The sequence below is a fragment of the Procambarus clarkii genome, chromosome 56 (assembly GCF_040958095.1).
Source record: "Procambarus clarkii isolate CNS0578487 chromosome 56, FALCON_Pclarkii_2.0, whole genome shotgun sequence".
Taxonomy (NCBI): Eukaryota; Metazoa; Arthropoda; class Malacostraca; order Decapoda; family Cambaridae; genus Procambarus; species Procambarus clarkii.
Window position 1 is genome coordinate 25,581,486 of NC_091205.1, and position 21,351 is coordinate 25,602,836.

The 21,351-nt window shown below is 45.2% G+C and overlaps 1 protein-coding gene across 1 annotated transcript; it reads left to right on the forward strand.

Annotated features, from left to right (window-relative positions):
* The first annotated feature begins 4,931 nt into the window (after positions 1-4,931).
* On the forward strand, positions 4,932-6,777 carry LOC138353219 (A-kinase anchor protein 5-like). The gene is made up of 2 exons (XM_069306103.1): positions 4,932-4,997; positions 5,527-6,777. Exons 1-2 carry the CDS (start codon positions 4,932-4,934, stop codon positions 6,775-6,777), a joined length of 1,317 nt encoding a protein of 438 aa, XP_069162204.1.
* Positions 6,778-21,351: the final 14,574 nt, after the last annotated feature.

Below are 21,351 nucleotides of genomic sequence, written 5' to 3' on the forward strand. Positions count from 1 at the left end.
ACAGAGACAAAAATGGCATAATCTTGCATTTGCGAACTTTCTATGTGCTGTATTTGCATTTGCAAACGTTATAATGTATTACATAATCTAGCATTAAAAAATATTTTTGCATAAACTAAAATTTACGTGTTACATCGTTATGCAAAAGTTAGTATCAGCAAGTGTTGCTATGTATTGCGACCGTTAACACTGAGAAGCGTTTGCAATCATTACACACAGAGATCACACTAACGTGAAGCATCAAATGAACAAAATTGTGCTGTGTAAAAAATCCTGGTTTGTGCCTCGGAGAGGCTACGGGATCCAGTAAGTTCAGTAGAACTTCGGTCTCAACTTTTTTAACCCTGTCGCAGCTCAGTCGATTAAGACAGTGTCTGGGGATGCTCCCGGACGCAGGTTCGAATCCTCGTCACGGCCCTTGTGGATTTGTTCGTACGTTTGCAGTGTTTCGCAATAGCTAATATTTGCAAATGTTTGCTTGATCTCACGATAATAAAAACATTCTCAACTTCTTCATCAGATTTTACATAACCATAAACAGTGATAAACGCCAACTCTTAAACCTAGCGGGCACATTACCCAAGAGTGACGTTGGTTAGACGTCGATTCGACGCTGATGACGTTGATGCGTGATGCCTCTATTTTGGACTCTAATGCAGCTGCTGCAGCTGCTATTAAAACGAGTCTTACTACACAAGACTCGTTTTATGGAGATCTATTGAATTTTAATTTTGAGTTCTACTGAAGTCAGATATATGTTATACGATCTGTTGTGTGTTGGGAGTGACCTTGATCCGACACAGCCCCAGAAGCTGTTGATGTAGAATGCTGAAGGTGTGTATAAACTTGTAACTTCATGGTATGATTAATTTATATTAGTTCCACTTCAAATTGTGTTCTAGTCATCCAAGTTTTGTGAGATCTACTGTGGCAATGTCTATCTTAGAGCTCTAATGGTGAAACACGCATTGTCTTCCCAATATATATATCACGCTAGAAAGTGAAGGGACGACGACGTTTCGGTCTGTTCTGGACCATTCTCAAGTCGATTGTGGGAATGATCGACTTGAGAATGGTCCAGGACGGACCGAAACGTCGTCGTCCCTTCATTTTCTAGTGTGTGGTCCGATCAACATACTTCAACCACGTTATTGTGACTCATCGCCTGCATATATATCACGTTTAAGATTGTATGTTAAATGTATATCACTCTACGACAAAAAGTTTAAATTTGGTTCATACGGCTGTACACATGTTTAGTGCGGCCTTTATAATAACTAATTACTAATAAAGTTTCTGATTCCTATTTGGATAAAGAAAATGTCTATCTGCTTTAATGCTATTGACTCTTGTGGAAATAATTTTACTGTAATTTTTATGTAAGCTTTGTCAATTATAAATGTACAATTATTTATTGATGAAACGTTTGGTTTAACAGAAGGAACACTGATGAAGCTACACTTACAGCCACTGGGAGCAGCAAGAATTCTGCTCCCTGATGTTCATCATCAATTCATCATCATGATGAAACAATAGTTTCATCACGATGATGACGTCAGAATCGTCGGGGTCTTTGACAAAATCAGGTAAGCTGTCATGTATGTTTCCTGTCAGGTTGGGCTACACCCCACACCAACTCTTCTCCACCAACCCCTTCCCTCCTACACCACCACAAAACCCCCACCAACATCCACCTACTACCAAACTAACCCCTTCCAAAGAGCCGAAACTCAACCCCTGCAAGCAAAGTTAGGTGAGTACACTCCCCCTATCCTCCTGCACCCACCTACCACCCCCAGGAACCCCCTCTCTAAGTTTTTAGAGGTTTTTGACCACTTCTAGATAAAAAAACTCGAGAGTTTAGATAAGGCCCAAACCCGCTACCTTTCGGGCCTGCTACCTGCCCTCCTTGACCACTTCTTCTCCTCCCCAAAAACCAACTGCCAACGTAATCATGAGTATGATAGCCAACTGGGCTATCCTGTACGAGCCATCATGGTGCCAGGCAGTTGAGAGGGAGAGTGGTTTGTTGGCGCCTGTTCGAGCCCCTCGTGGTACCAGGCAACTGAGAGAGAGGGGGGAACTTTCCTCACACAGGTGGATATAGGAACAGATGACTTTTGACTTCTGTTAATACTTAAGAAATTCCTTTCTCATATTTCAAACTAATATTTATCCCTACTTTGTTTTCCCTGGAACACGACCCCGGTCATAGGTTTACATCCAGGTCCTCAATTACTGCCGGGTGAGTAGGGGCGAAATTTTAAGGATTTTTGGCCAGTTAGCTCTACCTGGACAGGTGTCTGGTCTACCTGGATGGACTACAGGTGTCTGGTCGACCTGGATGAACCACAGGTGTCTGGTCGACCTGGATGAACCACAGGTGTCTGGTCGATCTGCATGAACCACAGGTGTCTGGTCGACCTGGATGAACCACAGGTGTCTGGTCGACCTGGATGGACCACAAGTGTCTGGTCGACTTGGATGAACCACAGGTGTCTGGTTGACCTGGATGAACCACAGGTGTCTGGTCGACCTAGATGGTCCACAGGTGTCTGGTCGACCTTGATGTACCACAGGTGTCTGGTCGACCTGGATGTACCACAGGTGTCTGGTCGACCTGGATGAACCACAGATGTCTGGTCGACCTGGATGGACCACAGGTGTCTGGTCGACCTGGATGGACCACAGGTGTCTGGTCGACCTGGATGGACCACAGGTGTCTGGTCGACCTGGATGAACCACAGATGTCTGGTCGACCTGGATGGACCACAGGTGTCTGGTCGACCTGGATGAACCACAGGTGTCTGGTCGACCTGGATGGACCTCAGACATTTCTCATTTTCCCTTTATTTTACTCGTAATAAATATATACATAATGTTAATATATCAATTAATGTACGTTATTGGTTTCCTGAAGCTCATTGCATCTTCTACCTTGCATATATATTGCAAGATAGATCTTGCAATATATCAAATCGCTAGATAGATATATTTTTATATATAGATATACAAAGATAGATTTTGCAATTCTACCTTGCATATATTGCAAGATAGATAAATAGATAATTACTTTCTGTGGAATAAAGAACCTGTAATGACCCTTGCCTCTCGTGCTCTCGTGCATGAGAACAATAGACATAGTATATCAGGCGACGTCGCTATGCAACCCGTTCTCCTGCTCAATACGTCAGATTTTTGACGTATTAACTTGACCAATCCGTTAAAAATGTGACGTAACTGGTTCCAAAAACTTAAATAACCGTAATTGACGATTTCTATGCATCTGCCTCGATAGGATAGGTGTATGGGGAGGATAGTACGTTTCTGGCTATCTTGAGGTTATCTTGAGATGATTTCGGGGCTTTTTTAGTGTCCCCGCGGCCCGGTCCTCGACCAGGCCTCCACCCCCAGGAAGCAGCCCGTGACAGCTGACTTACACCCAGGTACCTATTTACTGCTAGGTAACAGGGGCATAGGGTGAAAGAAACTCTGCCCATTGTTTCTCGCCGGCGCCTGGGATCGAACCCAGGACCACAGGATCACAAGTCCCGCGTGCTGTCCGCTCGGCCGACCGGCTCCCTAGGTGTAACAGTTGCATTTCTTTACGGAGAGGCACATTGAGAGAGGGAGGGAGTTATCAGGAGAAAGCACCAAGCCACCACGACAATATAGCACTTGGAAGGGGGTCAGGATAAGGATTTGGGATGGGACGGTGGGAAAGGAATGGTGCCCAACCACGCACATTGACAGAACAGGCTGCGCTAAATAAAACTTTTCCGAAGGCGCTTGTAATAGTACCTGGTGGGCCAGCTTGCAGTCAACCTTGCAAGAGCAGCAGTTGCATCACTGATAACCAAGAGCAGCAGTTGCATCACTGATAAGCAAGAGCAGCAGTTGCATCACTGATAACGACAGTTATTCACCAAAATTACCTGGTAAATGTCAGTGATATACTCCAAGGGAGGAAAAAGGTGGCTTTAGGCACATAACGTTGACTCAAGTATATATATATATACAGCTTTATGAAAGGTTAATTGACAAACAAAGACGTATGAGGTGGTCGCCGCCGTGTGGCAAATGCAGGCACGTAGCTGTTTTATAAACAGATATTCGATCCCGTCTTTATAAAGCTCTGGGAACCTCCTTCGTTCGTTAAATCGGTACACTTCACTGACCAGTTTTTATGATATCTTGAGGTTATCTTGAGATGATTTCGGGGCTTTTTAGTGTCCCCGCGGCCCGGTCCTCGACCAGGCCTCCACCCCCAGGAAGCAGCCCGTGACAGCTGACTAACACCCAGGTACCTATTTTACTGCTAGGTAACAGGGGCATAGGGTGAAAGAAACTCTGCCCATTGTTTCTCGCCGGCGCCTGGGATCGAACCCAAGACCACAGGATCACAAGTCCCGCGTGCTGTCCGCTCGGCCGACCGGCTCCCTACAAAACTGATACAAAACATCTCCGTTCAAATACGAAGGGTTGATTTTGGATAATGGTGTAACAGGAAAGAAGATAGACAAGAGGCAGTGAGAGACACACTGCCTCTGTCTATCTGCCTCTATCTATCTGCCTCTGTCAGGGGAATTGACAGGGTAGATAAGGATAAACAGTTTAATACGGGTGGTACGCGAACAAGGGGACACAGGTGGAAAATGAGTACCCAAATGAGCCACAGGGACGTTAGAAAGAACTTTTTCAGTGTCAGAGTAGTTAACAGGTGGAATGCATTAGGCAGTGATGTGGTGGAGGCTGACTCCATACACAGTTTCAAATGTAGATATGATAGAGCCCAGTAGGCTCAGGAATCTGTACATCAGTTTATTGACGGTTGAGAGGCGGGACCAAAGAGCCAGAGCTCAACCCCCGCAAGCATAACTAGGTGAGTACAACTAGGTACTGAAGGTGTGTGTACACACACACACAGCTCAATGCCAATGTTCACAGATGGTGTAAAGCTGAAAGAGAAAGATGAAACCGATGAGCACTACTCAAAGGTACAGGAGAACCTTGACAAACTCCAGGAATGGTCAAACAAATGGCTGCTGGAATTCAAACCCAATAATTGTAAGGTAATCCCAGCACGAGCAAGCTGTGGTCACCTAAGTCGGCTTATTACAACAGCAGAAGTGAGGCTAACACCACCAGTAGCACCACCAACACCACCACTACCAACACCACTACCACGACTTGAGGGGGATCCAGGACGGACCGAAACGTCGTTGTCCCTTCACCTTCTAGTGTGTGGTCTGGTCAACCACCACTACCACCACTACCAACATCAGCACTACCACTATCCACACCAGTGCTAACTTACAATCCCATCCTAACCACCAGATTTCTTTTCCAGTCCTAATTCACAGTCGTTAATAACTACAACTAGCAAGCACCCAATTAAAGATCAAGGTCACCTGAGGGTCGACCAGTTTATTTATGCGTATCATTAAATGGACAACAAAACACAAGGGAACCTGAACGCTCCTGTCTGCTAGCCCCTTGGTGACAGTGGTATACCAGGCTCAGCAGGTGACAGTGGTATACCAGGCTCAGCAGGTGACAGTGGTATACCAGGCTCAGCAGGCGACAGTGGTATACCAGGCTCAGCAGGTGACAGTGGTATACCAGGCTAAGCAGGCGACAGTGGTATACCAGGCTCAGCAGGTGACAGTGGTATACCAGGCTCAGCAGGCGACAGTGGTATACCAGGCTCAGCAGGTGACAGTGGTATACCAGGCTCAGCAGGTGACAGTGGTATACCAGGCTCAGCAGGTGACAGTGGTATACCAGGCTCAGCAGGTGACAGTTTTATACCAGGCTCAGCAGGTGACAGTGGTATACCAGGCTCAGCAGGTGACAGTGGTATACCAGGCTCAGCAGGTGACAGTGGTATACCAGGCTCAGCAGGTGACAGTGGTATACCAGGCTCAGCAGGTGACAGTGGTATACCAGGCTCAGCAGGTGACAGTGGTATACCAGGCTCAGCAGGTGACAGTGGTATACCAGGCTCAGCAGGTGACAGTGGTATACCAGGCTCAGCAGGTGACAGTGGTATACCAGGCTCAGCAGGTGACAGTGGTATACCAGGCTCAGCAGGTGACAGTGGTATACCAGGCTCAGCAGGCGACAGTGGTATACCAGGCTCAGCAGGTGACAGTGGTACACCAGGCTCTGCAGGCGACAGTGGTATACCAGGCTCAGCAGGTGACAGTGGTATACCAGGCTAAGCAGGCGACAGTGGTATACCAGGCTCAGCAGGTGACAGTGGTATACCAGGCTCAGCAGGCGACAGTGGTATACCAGGCTCAGCAGGTGACAGTGGTATACCAGGCTCAGCAGGCGACAGTGGTATACCAGGCTCAGCAGGTGACAGTGGTATACCAGGCTAAGCAGGCGACAGTGGTATACCAGGCTCAGCAGGTGACAGTGGTATACCAGGCTCAGCAGGCGACAGTGGTATACCAGGCTCAGCAGGTGACAGTGGTATACCAGGCTCAGCAGGTGACAGTGGTACTACCAGGCTCAGCAGGTGACAGTGGTATACCAGGCTCAGCAGGTGACAGTGGTATACCAGGCTCAGCAGGTGACAGTGGTATACCAGGCTCAGCAGGTGACAGTGGTATACCAGGCTCAGCAGGTGACAGTGGTATACCAGGCTCAGCAGGTGACAGTGGTATACCAGGCTCAGCAGGTGACAGTGGTATACCAGGCTCAGCAGGTGACAGTGGTATACCAGGCTCAGCAGGTGACAGTGGTATACCAAACTCAGAAGGAAACTAGATTTGCAATTCCGCTTGCTTGCAGCTACGTAAATGTCATTATCCAGGAGCTAAACATGTCAAGTTGCGATGCCCATTTTGGGGGATATCCGGACTCGATATCAATCTGAGAGACTCATACTCATAGCAAAAAGCAAGAGAATGGGTCTCAACAGACCACATGAATGCTTAGACAACTGTCGGGTTAGATCTTGAGCAAGAACTAGACTTCCTTTGTGTTACTACATCAGCAGAACAGGACGAGAGGGACTTGGATAGGAACTAGACACCCTGATGAACAGGAACATAATGGAGGCTCATCTCCTGTGTCAGAGTCGTGAACACGTGGGATGAACTACGTGGATACGAGGCTGCGGCTAATACTCCCAAGAACCCCAGAGGGCCAAGAACCCCAGAGGGCCAAGAACCCCAGAGGGCCAAGAACCCCAGAGGGCCAAGAACACCAGAGGCCCCAAGAACACCAGAGGCCCCAAGAACACCAGAGGCCCCAAGAACACCAGAGGCCCCAAGAACACCAGAGGGCCAAGAACACCAGACCCCCAAGAACACCAGAGGCCCCAAGAACACCAGAGGCCCCAAGAACCCCAGAGGGCCAAGAACCCCAGAGGCCCCAAGAACCCCAGAGGGCCAAGAACACCAGAGGGCCAAGAACCCCAGAGGCCCCAAGAACACCAGAGGGCCAAGAACCCCAGAGGCCCCAAGAACACCAGAGGGCCAAGAACCCCAGAGGCCCCAAGAACACCAGAGGGCCAAGAACACCAGAGGGCCAAGAACCCCAGAGGCCCCAAGAACACCAGAGGGCCAAGAACCCCAGAGGCCCCAAGAACACCAGAGGGCCAAGAACCCCAGAGGCCCCAAGAACACCAGAGGGCCAAGAACCCCAGAGGCCTCAAGAACACCAGAGGGCCAAGAACCCCAGAGGCCCCAAGAACACCAGAGGGCCAAGAACCCCAGAGGCCCCAAGAACCCCAAGAACCCCAGAGGCCCCAAGAACACCAGAGGGCCAAGAACCCCAGAGGCCCCAAGAACACCAGAGGGCCAAGAACCCCAAGAACACCAGAGGGCCAAGAACACCAGAGGGCCAAGAACACTAGAGGGCCAAGAACCCCAGAAACCCAAGAACCCCAGAGGGCCAAGAACCCCAGAGGGCCAGGAAGAAGCATCCAGACCCATAAAAAATAATGAAGGTCACATAAGAGACTGTGTTTAGAACTCAAGGTTCCATGCAGACAAAGGACTTCCTGAAGTAACTACATGAAAACTAGACCCCCATGGTGACAAGGAACCTCTGAAGAAGTTGCCTGGAAACCAGAGGCTCCAAGGAGAGAAGGAAGCCCCCACGGGGGTATTCATCTGCTACAAGATGTTGGGTGCGGTCCGGTTTACAGTTTAAAAATAGCAGTCCAGAAAACTGGTCTTCGATACTGGAAGACCTCGCGCCAAACTCTTCGCGCCAAATTCTTCGCGCCAACCAGTTTCACCGGCGGCAACACCCCCCTTGCAGGACAAAGAATCTGTCAGATGAAAGGCCTTGCCCACAGTGGCCTTGGTTGCTGTGCAGGTTTATAAACCCCGGCCTCCCAGATTCACGACCCGTTAAACTGCGGTTTATTTTTATCCAGTGTGCATTCGGCTGGAATGCAAGAACATCATCGTATGCAGGACTGACATTTAGGTGGTTCCTTCAGGCATAACTACCGGTCTTAGGGGATGGAGAGTAGAGGAACTTCCAGAACCTATTCCAGGTATACATTGGGTACTGTGATAACTACAGGCATGAAGAACAGGGAAGAACAGGATGATATATACATGATAATACGTTTTTATTAACTATGTCCCCAGCGCTGGAAGTTAGACATGATCAGTGGAGGAGGCGACGGAGCTGAGGTATTTACCAAGCACCTCATTCAATGAGGTGGAGGGCTACACGTGTCTTGGGATGGTTGAAAGTTATGAGAGGATGGGAACGGCCAGTTGAGGGTGTGAGAGGTAGTGATCAAGGAGTGCGTCCGTCAGGTGTTGATTGGTGCATAACTCATAACCTTATTCTACCTCACAGCTCATCACCTTATACTGCCTAATAACTTGTCATCTTATACGGTCTCATAACTCATCTAATACTACCTCATACTTTCACCCAACTCATCACCTTATACTTCATCACAATGCATCATCTTGTGATGTTGCATTGAAAGTGAGCCAAGTTGCACTTTGTTTCTGCTTGTATTGTCACTTCTTCCCAATTCTCACCTTTTCCGTCATTCTTTATGGGGGGACAAATATTACGAATTGCAGGTTATATTGACCCTTGTAACCAATAAATTCTCTTTTTCCACTCTTGTAACCAGTCAATCTTTCCCCATTTGAACTCTTACATTCAATCAACACTTCCCTCAATTTGTAACCAATGAACCCTCAACCCCTTCCCCCTCTCCCTTTCCACTATTGTAATCAATAAAACCCCCTCACATTTTCCACATAGAAAATATAAATTTTCTTCATTTTGCCCTCCATTTAACCCGGTGGCTAAACAAGACTCCTGATTGGCAGAGATCGGTGCAATGATATCCGATCTGCAGTCATACTGCAATGATATCATTACAGCCTCACACGGCAGTAATGGGGGCTAGCGTGCTCCTCTTGACCACGATATCAACTCTGAGCTTTGCCATTGATGATAACAGACGTGAACTGCCTTGGAAATGGGGGAAAAAACTCTCTCTCTCTCTCTTTATAGAATTATATTAACGAGACGTATTATTAAAGAAATCCCTTGAGAGCTGATCAAGTGTTTAATAAGATAGCAAGGGGAGTCTGTATATATATAGACAGCCTCTGTATATATATATATATATATATATATATATGTCGTACCTAGTAGCCAGAACGCACTTCTCAGCCTAGTATGCAAGGCCCGATTTGCCTAATAAGCCAAGTTTTCATGAATTAATTGTTTTTCGACTACCTAACCTACCTAACCTAACCTAACCTAACTTTTTCAGCTACCTAACCTAACGTAACCTATAAAGATAGGTTAGGTTAGGTTAGGTAGGGTTGGTTAGGTTCGGTCATATATCTACGTTAATTTTAACTCCAATAAAAAAAAATTGACTTCATACATAATGAAATGGGTAGCTTTACCATTTCACAAGAAAAAAATTAGAGAAAATATATTAATTCAGGAAAACTTGGCTTATTAGGCAAATCGGGCCTTGCATAGTAGGCTGAGAAGTGAGTTCTGGCTACTAGGTACGACATATATATATATATATATATATATATATATATATATATATATATATATATATATATACATATATATATATATATATATATATATATATATATATATATACATATATATATATATATATATATATATATATATATATATATATATATATATATATATATATATAAATAAAGTAAAATATATATGTGTACATACAAAAGAATGGGGGTGGTAGGAGAAGATAATATTAGTGTTCAGTGAGAGACCACAAGGTCTCCTCTGAATACTTTTTATTTTCTTCTCCGAGGCTATGGGTCCCCACATTGGCACCAGAGGTGGTACCCTCACAAACTTATATATATATATATATATATATATATATATATATATATATATATATATATATATATATATATAATATATATTTATATATCCCTGTACATACACATGTAAGCATATTCATATTGCTTAATTCATACAGCCCGGAACATCTGCCACAGCATGCAAACCAGCGTTCTATCATACTGTTTGTGGCGTAAGGTGGCATTATCCATCTTATCCCTCTGTGCGTTCGTGATGAAGAACACGTGACTTAATCGGCCCTCCATGCGTGAAACTGACGCATACGCAATTACTCAAGTGCGAGATTATATGTTGTGAGGACGCATGCGTGCTTGAAGATGATATAATCGCGCACGTGGGTGAGTGCACTTGACTTTTGAAACGCATTTTCGAGTGTCGAAGAGTGATTGAGTGCGCATTGTACGGTTAAGAAATATATTTAGGTGGATGCCTTAGTGTCTGAAAAGGCACAGAACGATGATTGAGAAAGTACTAAAATTTGTAGGTCTGAAAGTATCGAGTATAAGTCAAGTTCTAGAATTAGAGGCGGAGCTGTGAGAGAGACAGTGTTTACAAGAGAGCTGTCAGGAGCCTTCAGGAACCTTTACACAAGAGCCCTCATGGACCTTAACATGAAAGCCTTCATAACACTATAGTAACATACATGAGAGCCACTCTCGAGTATGCAGCCCCGGCCTGCAATCCCCAACCTCACTCAACACACAATTAAACGAGAAAGAGCTCCGAGATAAGAGACAAAACGCGTTATGAAACAGAACGTGACCAAGCTGAAGAGAGGAATGAACAGCAGAATAATTATATACAGAGCACTTTGAGGGGATTCGGTCAGTAAAGAAGTTATTCAAAGTGGGAATCAAGTTACCTCGTCTCTAAGATGAACACACACACACACACACACACACACACACACACACACACACACACACACACACACACACACACACACACACACACACACACTCCCACCACCACCAGCCAAGAAAAACCAGAATGTGTAATCCCGTTAGCCCACACCCTCCGGAAATCCTGCAAGGGAGATGATGTCCTTGCACCAGTTCCCTCCTGCCAGAGTCCTGCCTCGCCCCTCCCCTTCCCATCCCTCCTGCTGGTGCTGTAGACGGGGAGAATCCAAGGGCGTCGGCCTCCTGCTGGGCGGACTAGCCGTGAGGGAGGAGACTAGCCGGGGCTAGGAGATGAAAAGGATGGGTGTTAACAGATGAGACAGAGGGGTCTAGAATGCGACGAACAGGAGTTGGAGATACGAGTATGGGCCGGAACAGGGTAGAAGAGGAATGAGAATAGAAGGGAAAGGGATAAGGGTAGGAAAGGAAATGAGTAAGAGATGAGTGAGATAGAGAGACAAAAGATAAGCCAAAGACCTAATTAAAGCTGGCTACCATTTCGTCTAAGCTCACTTTATGCTTGTTTAAAACCTTACATATCGTAAGCTTAAGACGGATAAGCTGAGGATAGGCTGTGTTACGTTCAGTTGGGTTAGGTTTGGTTAGGTTTCAGGTTGGTTAGGTTAGGTTAGGTTAAGTTAGGTTCTGATACAGTAGGAAGGTTTTAAAATCCGTTGGGGAACCGTCTTGTGTACGATTGATCCGTATTCTATACGAATATTACCAGGGCCCCAAACGTTTATATATTGGTATTAGTTTCTGTACCCGCACTACATCGTACACTGCCAGCAGAGTGAGTAGATGATTTCTCTGTGTCGTAGATTGTTCTACCTCACCGTAGATGATTCTACTATGCCGCTGATTGTTCCACAATGATGTACGTTGTTCCACCCTGATGAAGAAGGTTTCATCTTGTCTATTGTGGTAACACTATGCAGTTGGTCGCTCTTTCTTTCCAATTGATGGTTTCACTATGTAGTAGATTGTTCCCCCTTGTCTAGATGTGAAAGTCATTATGTAGATCTAATAGAAAACATAGAATGCTGACCGCAAGTGTACTTATATCATCTACAATTACCACCTGATACTACATCAATTACAAAACCAATTAAAGCAACAATTATTTAAAAAACTACAACAAAAACAACTACAACCTGTACTGTTATTTCAAGAACAACAATAACAACAGCTGTTATTTACATTACAATCACCAGTTAAATTTAGCTTCTGCTACAATTACTACTACTGTTACTACTACTACTACTACTACTACTGCGAAAAAAATCACAGATTGGGTGGATTAATCTAAATCACTCAATCACTTCAATCAGTGTGACAGTCACAGGGAGCACGAACTAACCTCACGTAATCACAGCTGGGAGTTGTACTCTATCATTGACCTTTCGTAAGGTCAGTGTGTAGGTTTCGTTCATAATAATTTTACACACACACATCTGAATGATCTAATTGAGACAAGACTGTGTGTGTGTGTTTATTTACTATTTGTGTTTGCAGGATCGAGCTGCTAGCTCCTGGGCCCTGCCTGATTAATGGTTTTCTATTGAACAAACTTCAGACTTAATTTTCCTATTATCATATTTGCTACATGAGTTTCTCTCTCTCGCTCTCGTTCACACACACACACACACAGACACACACACACACACACACACACACACACACACACACACACACACACACACACACACACACACACACACACACACACGCTCACACACACACACACACACACACACGCTCACACACACACACACACACTCACACACACACACACACACACGCTTACACACACACACACACACACACACACACACACACACACACACACACACTCACACACACACACACTCAAAAACTTGTCCTGTTGCCCCAAAGTAGCACTTCGGCCGAGAAGCTCCTTACTGTACGGCCAAGTTTTTCCAGTGTATCTTAGGCCTTCCGTGTCCACGTGTTCTGTTATGTTAGAATGAAAACAAAAAACTGGTTCCATTTTGTCAGTGAAGGCAAAACAAAATATTTATATATACATAATAACAGCTGAGTGCGAGACATAATACATGTACTGGGGACATGCTAAGGTTCTCTCACCTAGTTGTATTTGTAGGGGATGAACGACGGCTCTTGGGTTCCGCCTCCCAACACTTAATCGACTGGTGTATAGGTTCCGGAGTCTATTGGACTTTGTGCCCAAAAGTCACTGATAGGTAGCTCTCTTACACACACACACACACACACACACACACACACACACACACACACACACACACACACACACACACACACACACACTGCGTGTCTCTGTGTGTGTGTGTGTGCGCACAGATTTTGAAATAAACATTTTGCAGGAGTGTTAAGAGGGTTTGAAAGAGTGAACAGTTTGCAAAGTGAGGTTTAGAAGAATGAAATCGTCATGGGTATTAAACAGGGCATTTCTAAGCGCGTGCCCAAGTCCCCACACCCCCATAACAACAAGGTCACCCCACCACACCCCCATCACCCCATCAACCCCCCAACCCTCCCCTCCTTGCCAGCGACATGTCGCTCCATCAGGCGGAGGGAGAGAGAGACATAACAGATCCGCGTGTCGTTCCTGGTAGAGGGCGGCGCCACTCCGCCTTGCAGTCACGAACGATGTCTTTGTATATCCATTACTGGCGCTCGCGAACGACCCGGAGGATAAACCTGAGGTACGATTTCCTTTGTGAAGGGCGGGAAGGGAAAGGGGAGAGAGAGAGAGAGAGAGAGAGAGAGAGAGAGAGAGAGAGAGAGAGAGAGAGAGAGAGAGAGAGAGAGTAATAGAGTTATAAATAATTAACAATATTTATTTTTTTGTTTTACTGGCAAACATATAGACAGACACAATTGCATATAGACGGAAAACATTTTTCCAGACAGTCTTCCCTTTATCTCTTTCTCTCGTCAAAATTTCTTCCCTCCGTCTCGCCTCTCCGTAGACATTCTCTCTGTCTCACCTCTCCCTAGACATTCTGTCTGTGTCTCACCTCTCCCTAGACATTCTATCTGTGTCTCATCTCTCCCTAGACATTCCATCTCTGTCTCACCTCTCCCTAGACATTCTCTCTGTGTCTCACCTCTCCCTAGACATTCCGTCTGTGTCTCACCTCTCCCTAGACATTCCATCTCTGTCTCACCTCTCCATAGACATTCTGTTTCTGTCTCACCTCTCTCTAGACATTCTCTCTGTGTCTCAACTCTCCCTAGGCATTCTCTCTGTCTCACCTCTCCCTAGACATTCTCTCTGTCTCACCTCTCCCTAGACATTCTCTCTGTCTCACCTCTCCCTAGACATTCCGTCTGTGTCGGCCGTCGGAGTTAAGCGCCCGTGTGAGGCCCAGAGCGTGGGAAGCAAAGATGACAAAGTGATCTTTACACTCTGATTGTTAAAAACTAAAATATATTATTTTTTCCCAATTTACTTAATACTTTTATATATTTTTTGTTATTTTAATAGACTTGGCAAGACCAAAACTTTGCTGCTAAGGTCAGGGATGATGTTTATTAAGCCTTTCTTAAGGGTTGTTTTGTCTGTCTTGCGGACACACACACACACACACACACACTCACACACACACACTCACACACACACACATACACACACACACACACACACACTCACACACACACACACACACACAGACACACACACACACACACACACACACACACACACACACACACACACACTCACACACACACTCACACACACACACACACACACACACACACACACACACACACACTCACACACACACACTCACACACACACTCACACACACACACACACTCACACACACACACTCACACACACACTCACACACACACACACACTCACACACACACACTCACACACACACACTCACACACACACTCACACACACACTCACACACACACACACACACACACACACACACACACACACACACACACACACACACACACACACACACTCTTAAAAGGGTTCTAACCAGAAAAGTGGGGTCTAAGAGCTACAGCTCGATTCTACAGACACAAATAGGTGGGTACACACACACATGTAGACATGAAGATATATATTTAATATATTTGGATAGATGTTTGAGAATGATATGGAAGGGTTCAAACTCCAACCACTAGATTGCTATCTTGGCACAATAAAAGCGTCATCATATACGATATCGAATCATCATAAATCATATACAAATAGTACTCATTAAACTGTAATCAGATCTTGACTTTCATGAAATAATTATACGAATATTAATATACTAGGCGAGTTTCTAAGCGATCAACAGTGATATAACGGACCAAATTCCGTTTTTCTGTCCAAAACGGGCATGCAAATTTTACATAAAAAAATACAATAGGTGATTGAAGTGCTTTTAACAAAGGTAAATTATATTTCTATCCAGCATGAACAAAAAAATATATATATATGCAGGAAAAAACTCAAATGTGAAGAATTAGAGAAATGCTGAACGGGTTTTCGGCTTAATTCGCCTTCATCAGAGCAAGATTGAGAGTGACTCGCTATCTTACTCTGATGAAGGAAGATAAAATATATATATATATATATATATATATATATATATATATATATATATATATATATATATATATATATATATATATATAATATATAATTTTATTTTTGTCGGCTACACTCACGGAGCAAGAGAACTGCTTCAGTACATACTAAGTTATTGAGCACTCAACCACAGAAGGTGATTAAGGTGCTTTTACAAGCTCAACTTATAATTCCGTCACACTCATTACATAACTGGTGCATTACATGATAAATGATGAGTACAGGTGCAGTATATCATCAAGTGCTCCAGTATACAGATAATAGTTACAGAATTCAGTATATCTCAACCCAAGGGGGAAGTCAGTCACTATGGGAGATACTATAACATAATGTATTCTTTCATGATGCTGACGTCAACACATGGTGTATTTGACACTTTCACGAAGCAGATTCATGGTGTATTTGACACTTTCACGAAGCAGATTCATGGTGTATTTGACACTTTCACGAAGCATATACATGGTGTATTCGACACTTTCACGAAGCAGATACATGGTGTATTTGACACATGGTATATTTAATTACCCTCAGGGTAGTTAACGAATGGAATGCATTAGGAAGTGATGTGGTGGAGGCAGACTCCATACACAGATTCTAAATGTAGATATATTATAGCCCAGTAGGCCCTGGAATCTGTACACCAGTTGACAGTTGAGAGGCGGGACCAAAGAGCCGAAGCTCATCCCCCCCGCAAGCACAAATAGGCGAGTACATTTGACTTCAAGAAAGTTGCCAGATGCATGTATGTGTTTATTTCATATTTGTCATTTGTGCCTGCAGGATCAAGCTCTTGGACCCCGCCTTTCTAACTGTCGTTTGGCTAATGTATTGACTACCGACATATTTCCCTCTATCCTCTACTGCATATATTTATCTGACACACACATTCCCACGATGCAGTCAGTAGCAGCTGTCTAACTCCAACGTACCTATTTATTACTAGGTGAACAGTGACATCAGGTGAAAGAAACTCTGCTTATTTGTTTCTGCCTCGACCGGGAATCGAACCCGGGCCCCGGGAATGTGTGTGTGTGTGTGCGCGTGTGTAAGTGTGAGTGTGAGTGTAAGTGTGTGTGTGTGAGTGAGTGAGTGTGTGTGTGTGTGTGTGTGTGTGTGTGTGTGTGTGTGTGTGTGTGTGTGTGTGTGTGTGTGTGCTGATATTTACGGTCTCAACAAGACCTGTTGTTGAGTTTACGGTCTTTGTGTGTGTGCGTGTGTGTGTGTGTGTGTGTACGTGCCTATGTTCGCACGTGCGTGTGAGTGTTGTCCAACACATGAGACGAGGCCAGGCCCATCTAGTACACTTCTCAAGACTGTCACCACACATGCGCGTGCGCGCTTGTCTACCAGTCCAAAGTGAACTGTGTCAAGGGCACTCGGGTTTACGCTTCTGGTCACTTCTAAGCCTCTAATTCTAGCGTGCTGCAGACAGACCCGCAAACAGTACATACAGAGAGAGAGAGAGAGAGAGAGAGAGAGAGAGAGAGAGAGAGAGAGAGAGAGAGAGAGGGAGAGAGAGAGAAAGAGAGAGAGAGAGTACAGACATTACACAGACGGAATAGACGTCACGCAAATTGTTCACTCAGAACGACACGTAGAACAAGTGAACAACGACAAACAGAGCGAGGACAAAGACTCCATATATTAAGAGGCAGCAGAACTAACACGAGCGGTGAGGACAGTGAGTGGATGGGTGACCAGCCGAATGTGAAGAAACAGGTGAGCCAGCGTCTGCTGGATGACGAGACAGAAAGACAGAGACGCAGACAAGACAGACAGGCAGACATAATCATATGAATTCCGTGTATGAAACATATTTCACATTTAATACAAGTCATACTTAAAGGACAACCTTGACCGAGTGGCTTCTGGAGGGCGTTGGGGTCCTGATCGTGATGTGTAACGGTCAGGTGGGTGGGTGGGGCTCTGGTGGGTGGGAGCAGGTGGGTGGGTGGGGCTCTGGGTGGGAGCAGGTGGGTGGGAGCAGGTGGGTGGGTGGGCAGGTGGGCAGCCGGGAGCACTAGACAATGAACGGCACTCCCCACACCTGTACACTGTTACCACCGCCAGGAACCACTCATCAAGGCCCTCAACAACCCCATCAGCGTATTGATGGTTCTCCAGTCGCGTCAATTCTCCATCGTCTGAGTTGGCGTTAGGTCCATCATCTCTTCAATCACGTTATTGTGGCTCAACGTCTGCAGATTATAAAAAGTGTTTACAATCTCAATCTCATCCTCCACTTCTTCACACTCATACATGCAGAGTATAGTGAGAGAGCTCGAAGGTACTCCATAAAACGATGGTGTTTGGTTCAAAGAATGTATCCCCCTGAGTGGTAAGAGAAGCTGCTCAGATCCTCATCATGCCTCTGTATGTTATCTGAAGTGTTTTAATTTTTTAATGAAAATCAAGATTGCTACTAGTGGAGCCTCTAGGCAGAATAAAGTGGGTAAACAAGCACTTTAGGAAGTGCTTCCTAAAGTCGGAAGTGTGTGTCACTGTTAGATAGTATCAACGTCACTGATAGACACAACCAGGGCCCAGACACCCCCAAAATCACTGCTAAAACTACCAACGTCACTGCCAGACACCACCAACTTGTCACACTCTCCAACTCCACCAGTAGTTAGTGTCACAATTTAGGTGACAACCAGCATCAACCACGCGTAGTGGAAGCTACCTATAAGTAGCTTCCATAGGTAGCTTCCATAAGTAGCTTCCATAGGTAGCTTCCATAAGTAGCTTCCATTCAATCGACTTGAGAATGGTCCAGGACGGCCCGAAACGTCGTCGTCCCTTCACATTCTAGTGTGTGGTCTGGTCATCATACCTATAAGTAGCTTCCAGTTGCTTGCTACAGGGCGACTCGCTCCTGGAGATGCTTGATAAATCTACCCAATAACCGTAACTACCAACCGGAATGCAGAGTCGTGCAAGAAACTCCCCCACCCCCAACGCCTCCACACATGAACCTCTTCCTTGACTAAAATGTCACCTGTGCAACACTTTGCAACGGTTGACTGCAAATCAACCATTTGCAACTGGCGGGAATTCCCTGTCTACGTCGACGCTCCGTCTCTTCAACGAACGCCAGAAATTTTTGAAAACATCGGACAACATAACTAACTTTTAGCACATTTTCCGTCCATACCCTTTGTCACCACATAGACCAGGCCCTCCCCCCTTTCGTACCCATTATTTTATTCCCTTTGCAACCCATTCTCTCTCTGTTTCCCCCTATCCCTTCACGATCCATTTCCCCTATTCCTTGCCTACGCATTCCCTCCCCCTTTTCACACACCCCTCGTACGCCTTTTCCCCCACCCTCCGTCCATCAAGACTAGAAGCAAGACGTCTGTATTTGGATACAGGAGAGAGAGAGACAGGTGTTTAAAACTTGATGTCGTGGAGGAGACACGAGCGTATACACATTGTTCTCGGCTGGGTCTGGCCTGATTGATGAAGATTAAGCCACCCAAGAGGTGGCACGGGCATGAATAGCTCGTAAGTGGTAGGGGTCTGGCCTGAGGAGCACGCGCTTAAATAGGTCAGGAAGACTTTTTTGGTTTTTGTACTTCCGAGCGCGCTGTTTGTTCCATTGTCAAGCGTGAGGACAGGCGGTGATTGGTGTTATTATGTATTTATTTATGGTTTATTTTGTATTGGGAGTAACGACGAATTGGAGATATGGGTGAAGGAAAAGGTGTGTGTGTGTGTGTGTGTGTGTGTGTGTGTGTGTGTGTGTGTGTGTGTGTGTGTGTGTGTGTGCGTGTGTGTGAGTGTGTGTGTGTGTGTGTGTGTGTGTGTGTGTGTGTGTGTGTGTGTGTGTGTGTGTGTGTGTGTGTGTGAGAGTGTGTGTGTGTGTGTGTGTGTGTGTGTGTGTGTGTGTGTGTACAGGTGTACAGATTCCTGAGGGTTCCTGTGTGTGTGTGTGTGTGTGTATACTTGGTATATCTGCTAGACTCTTTCGCCAGGTGGCGAATATACATCTATATACGTATGTGTATATGTATGGATGTATTCTATGGGACATCAATATATGCGTGGCACATGGGTAGGGGATGGGAGGCTTATCCATACTTTTCTCCTAATTCGAGAGTAATATTTTTGGGGGAGACAGTGTTTATTGCGTGGGGAAAGGGAAGGGGGTGTTCGGTCTGTATTTTATTTTTGGGTTCATGTACTGTGGGACTTGATTGCCCTCGTTTAGAACTACCACAAGGCTCTCGAACTACAAGTTGTGTGGTAAGGGAAAAAGAGCTTTTCTTGGCATGATCATTCTAGGTTTGAATCGTCTTGATTAACAATTCGATCTGCATTCCACTCCTTGGTGTTGTAGTCTGATGTTGAGTGGTTGTGTGTTATAGGGAGTAATGGAACTCCCAGACTGTCGAGCCATATGATAGGCGGAGTTAAGACGGCTCTTCTTAGTGCCTTGTTTTGCATTGCCTGTAGTTAGAATTTGTTAAGATGATATACATTTGTATTGGGAAGTATTGAAGATGCGGACGGACTAGTGCCTTCGTAAATGTATAGTTATTATGTTAGGCTGTACCGAATCTACATAAAGACGCCCAAGTCTGCTTTTGAAAGTGAGAATTTTTGATCTTGCGTTCGTTGATAAAAGTCAATATTTCTGGCAGGTTATCGCTGGTGCGTGTGTAAGTAGGAAGTGAAGGTTGTTGATCAATATAACATCTGGTTGGCCACTATAAGGCCTTGCATGATGCAAGGTGGGAAGTCAGGGACCCGCATGAGTTATATTATTGATCCTAATCATATTATGCCTGATTTCTCCTATCCGCCACTCCCTCTTCAATCCCTGTTCTCTCCATTTCTTCCCTCATCTCTTCACCTTTCCTCTCCCCTGGCCCCGCCTCCACTCCCTCATTCACGCCCCATTAAACAGGAATCATTTTCGATTTTCCGATTTTCCAGTCACGTTTTCTGGGGTGGGACGAAGTTCTGCATGGTTACACTTTTCTTCTGCGGCCTTCCTCATTACCACAGGAATGTGGAAGGGGACGATCATAGGACAGAACTAACCCCCTGCTCCTTGACAAGTTCATTCGACCTATTAATGATAATTTATCTTTGATTTCTAACTCTAAAATAGATATTAGTTTCTAATGCCCCTATGGGAGTTAGCCATATATCAAATTTGTTTGATGATATCTCGTGCCATCCTTGGTTATCGTGTTTATATATCGTCCATACACCCGATAGGAGCCATCTAGCGACATATATCATACCGTTATACCCCGCAATCCTTGGCGATCATGGCTTAAAATGGATCGCAGTTATCCTTCAATATATATATATATATAGAGAGTTAGTGGGTTCGAAACTTTTGTAAGCTGCTTCTGGAGTCCATATTAGACGAGAATCGTGACTTGGTGGCGGGGCCAGCATCTGAATTCATCATGGTCAAACATCATTACCACACACACACACACACACACACACAC

What these genes read in the sequence shown, in the direction of transcription:
- LOC138353219 (XM_069306103.1), top strand. Translation starts at nt 4,932, where the DNA reads ATGCCAATGTTCACAGATGGTGTAAAGCTGAAAGAGAAAGATGAAACC. An exon ending in CCGATGAGCACTACTCAAAG is followed by an intron (nt 4,998 to 5,526) that starts GTACAGGAGAAC and finishes CAGGCTCAGCAG; the next exon opens with GTGACAGTGGTATACCAGGC.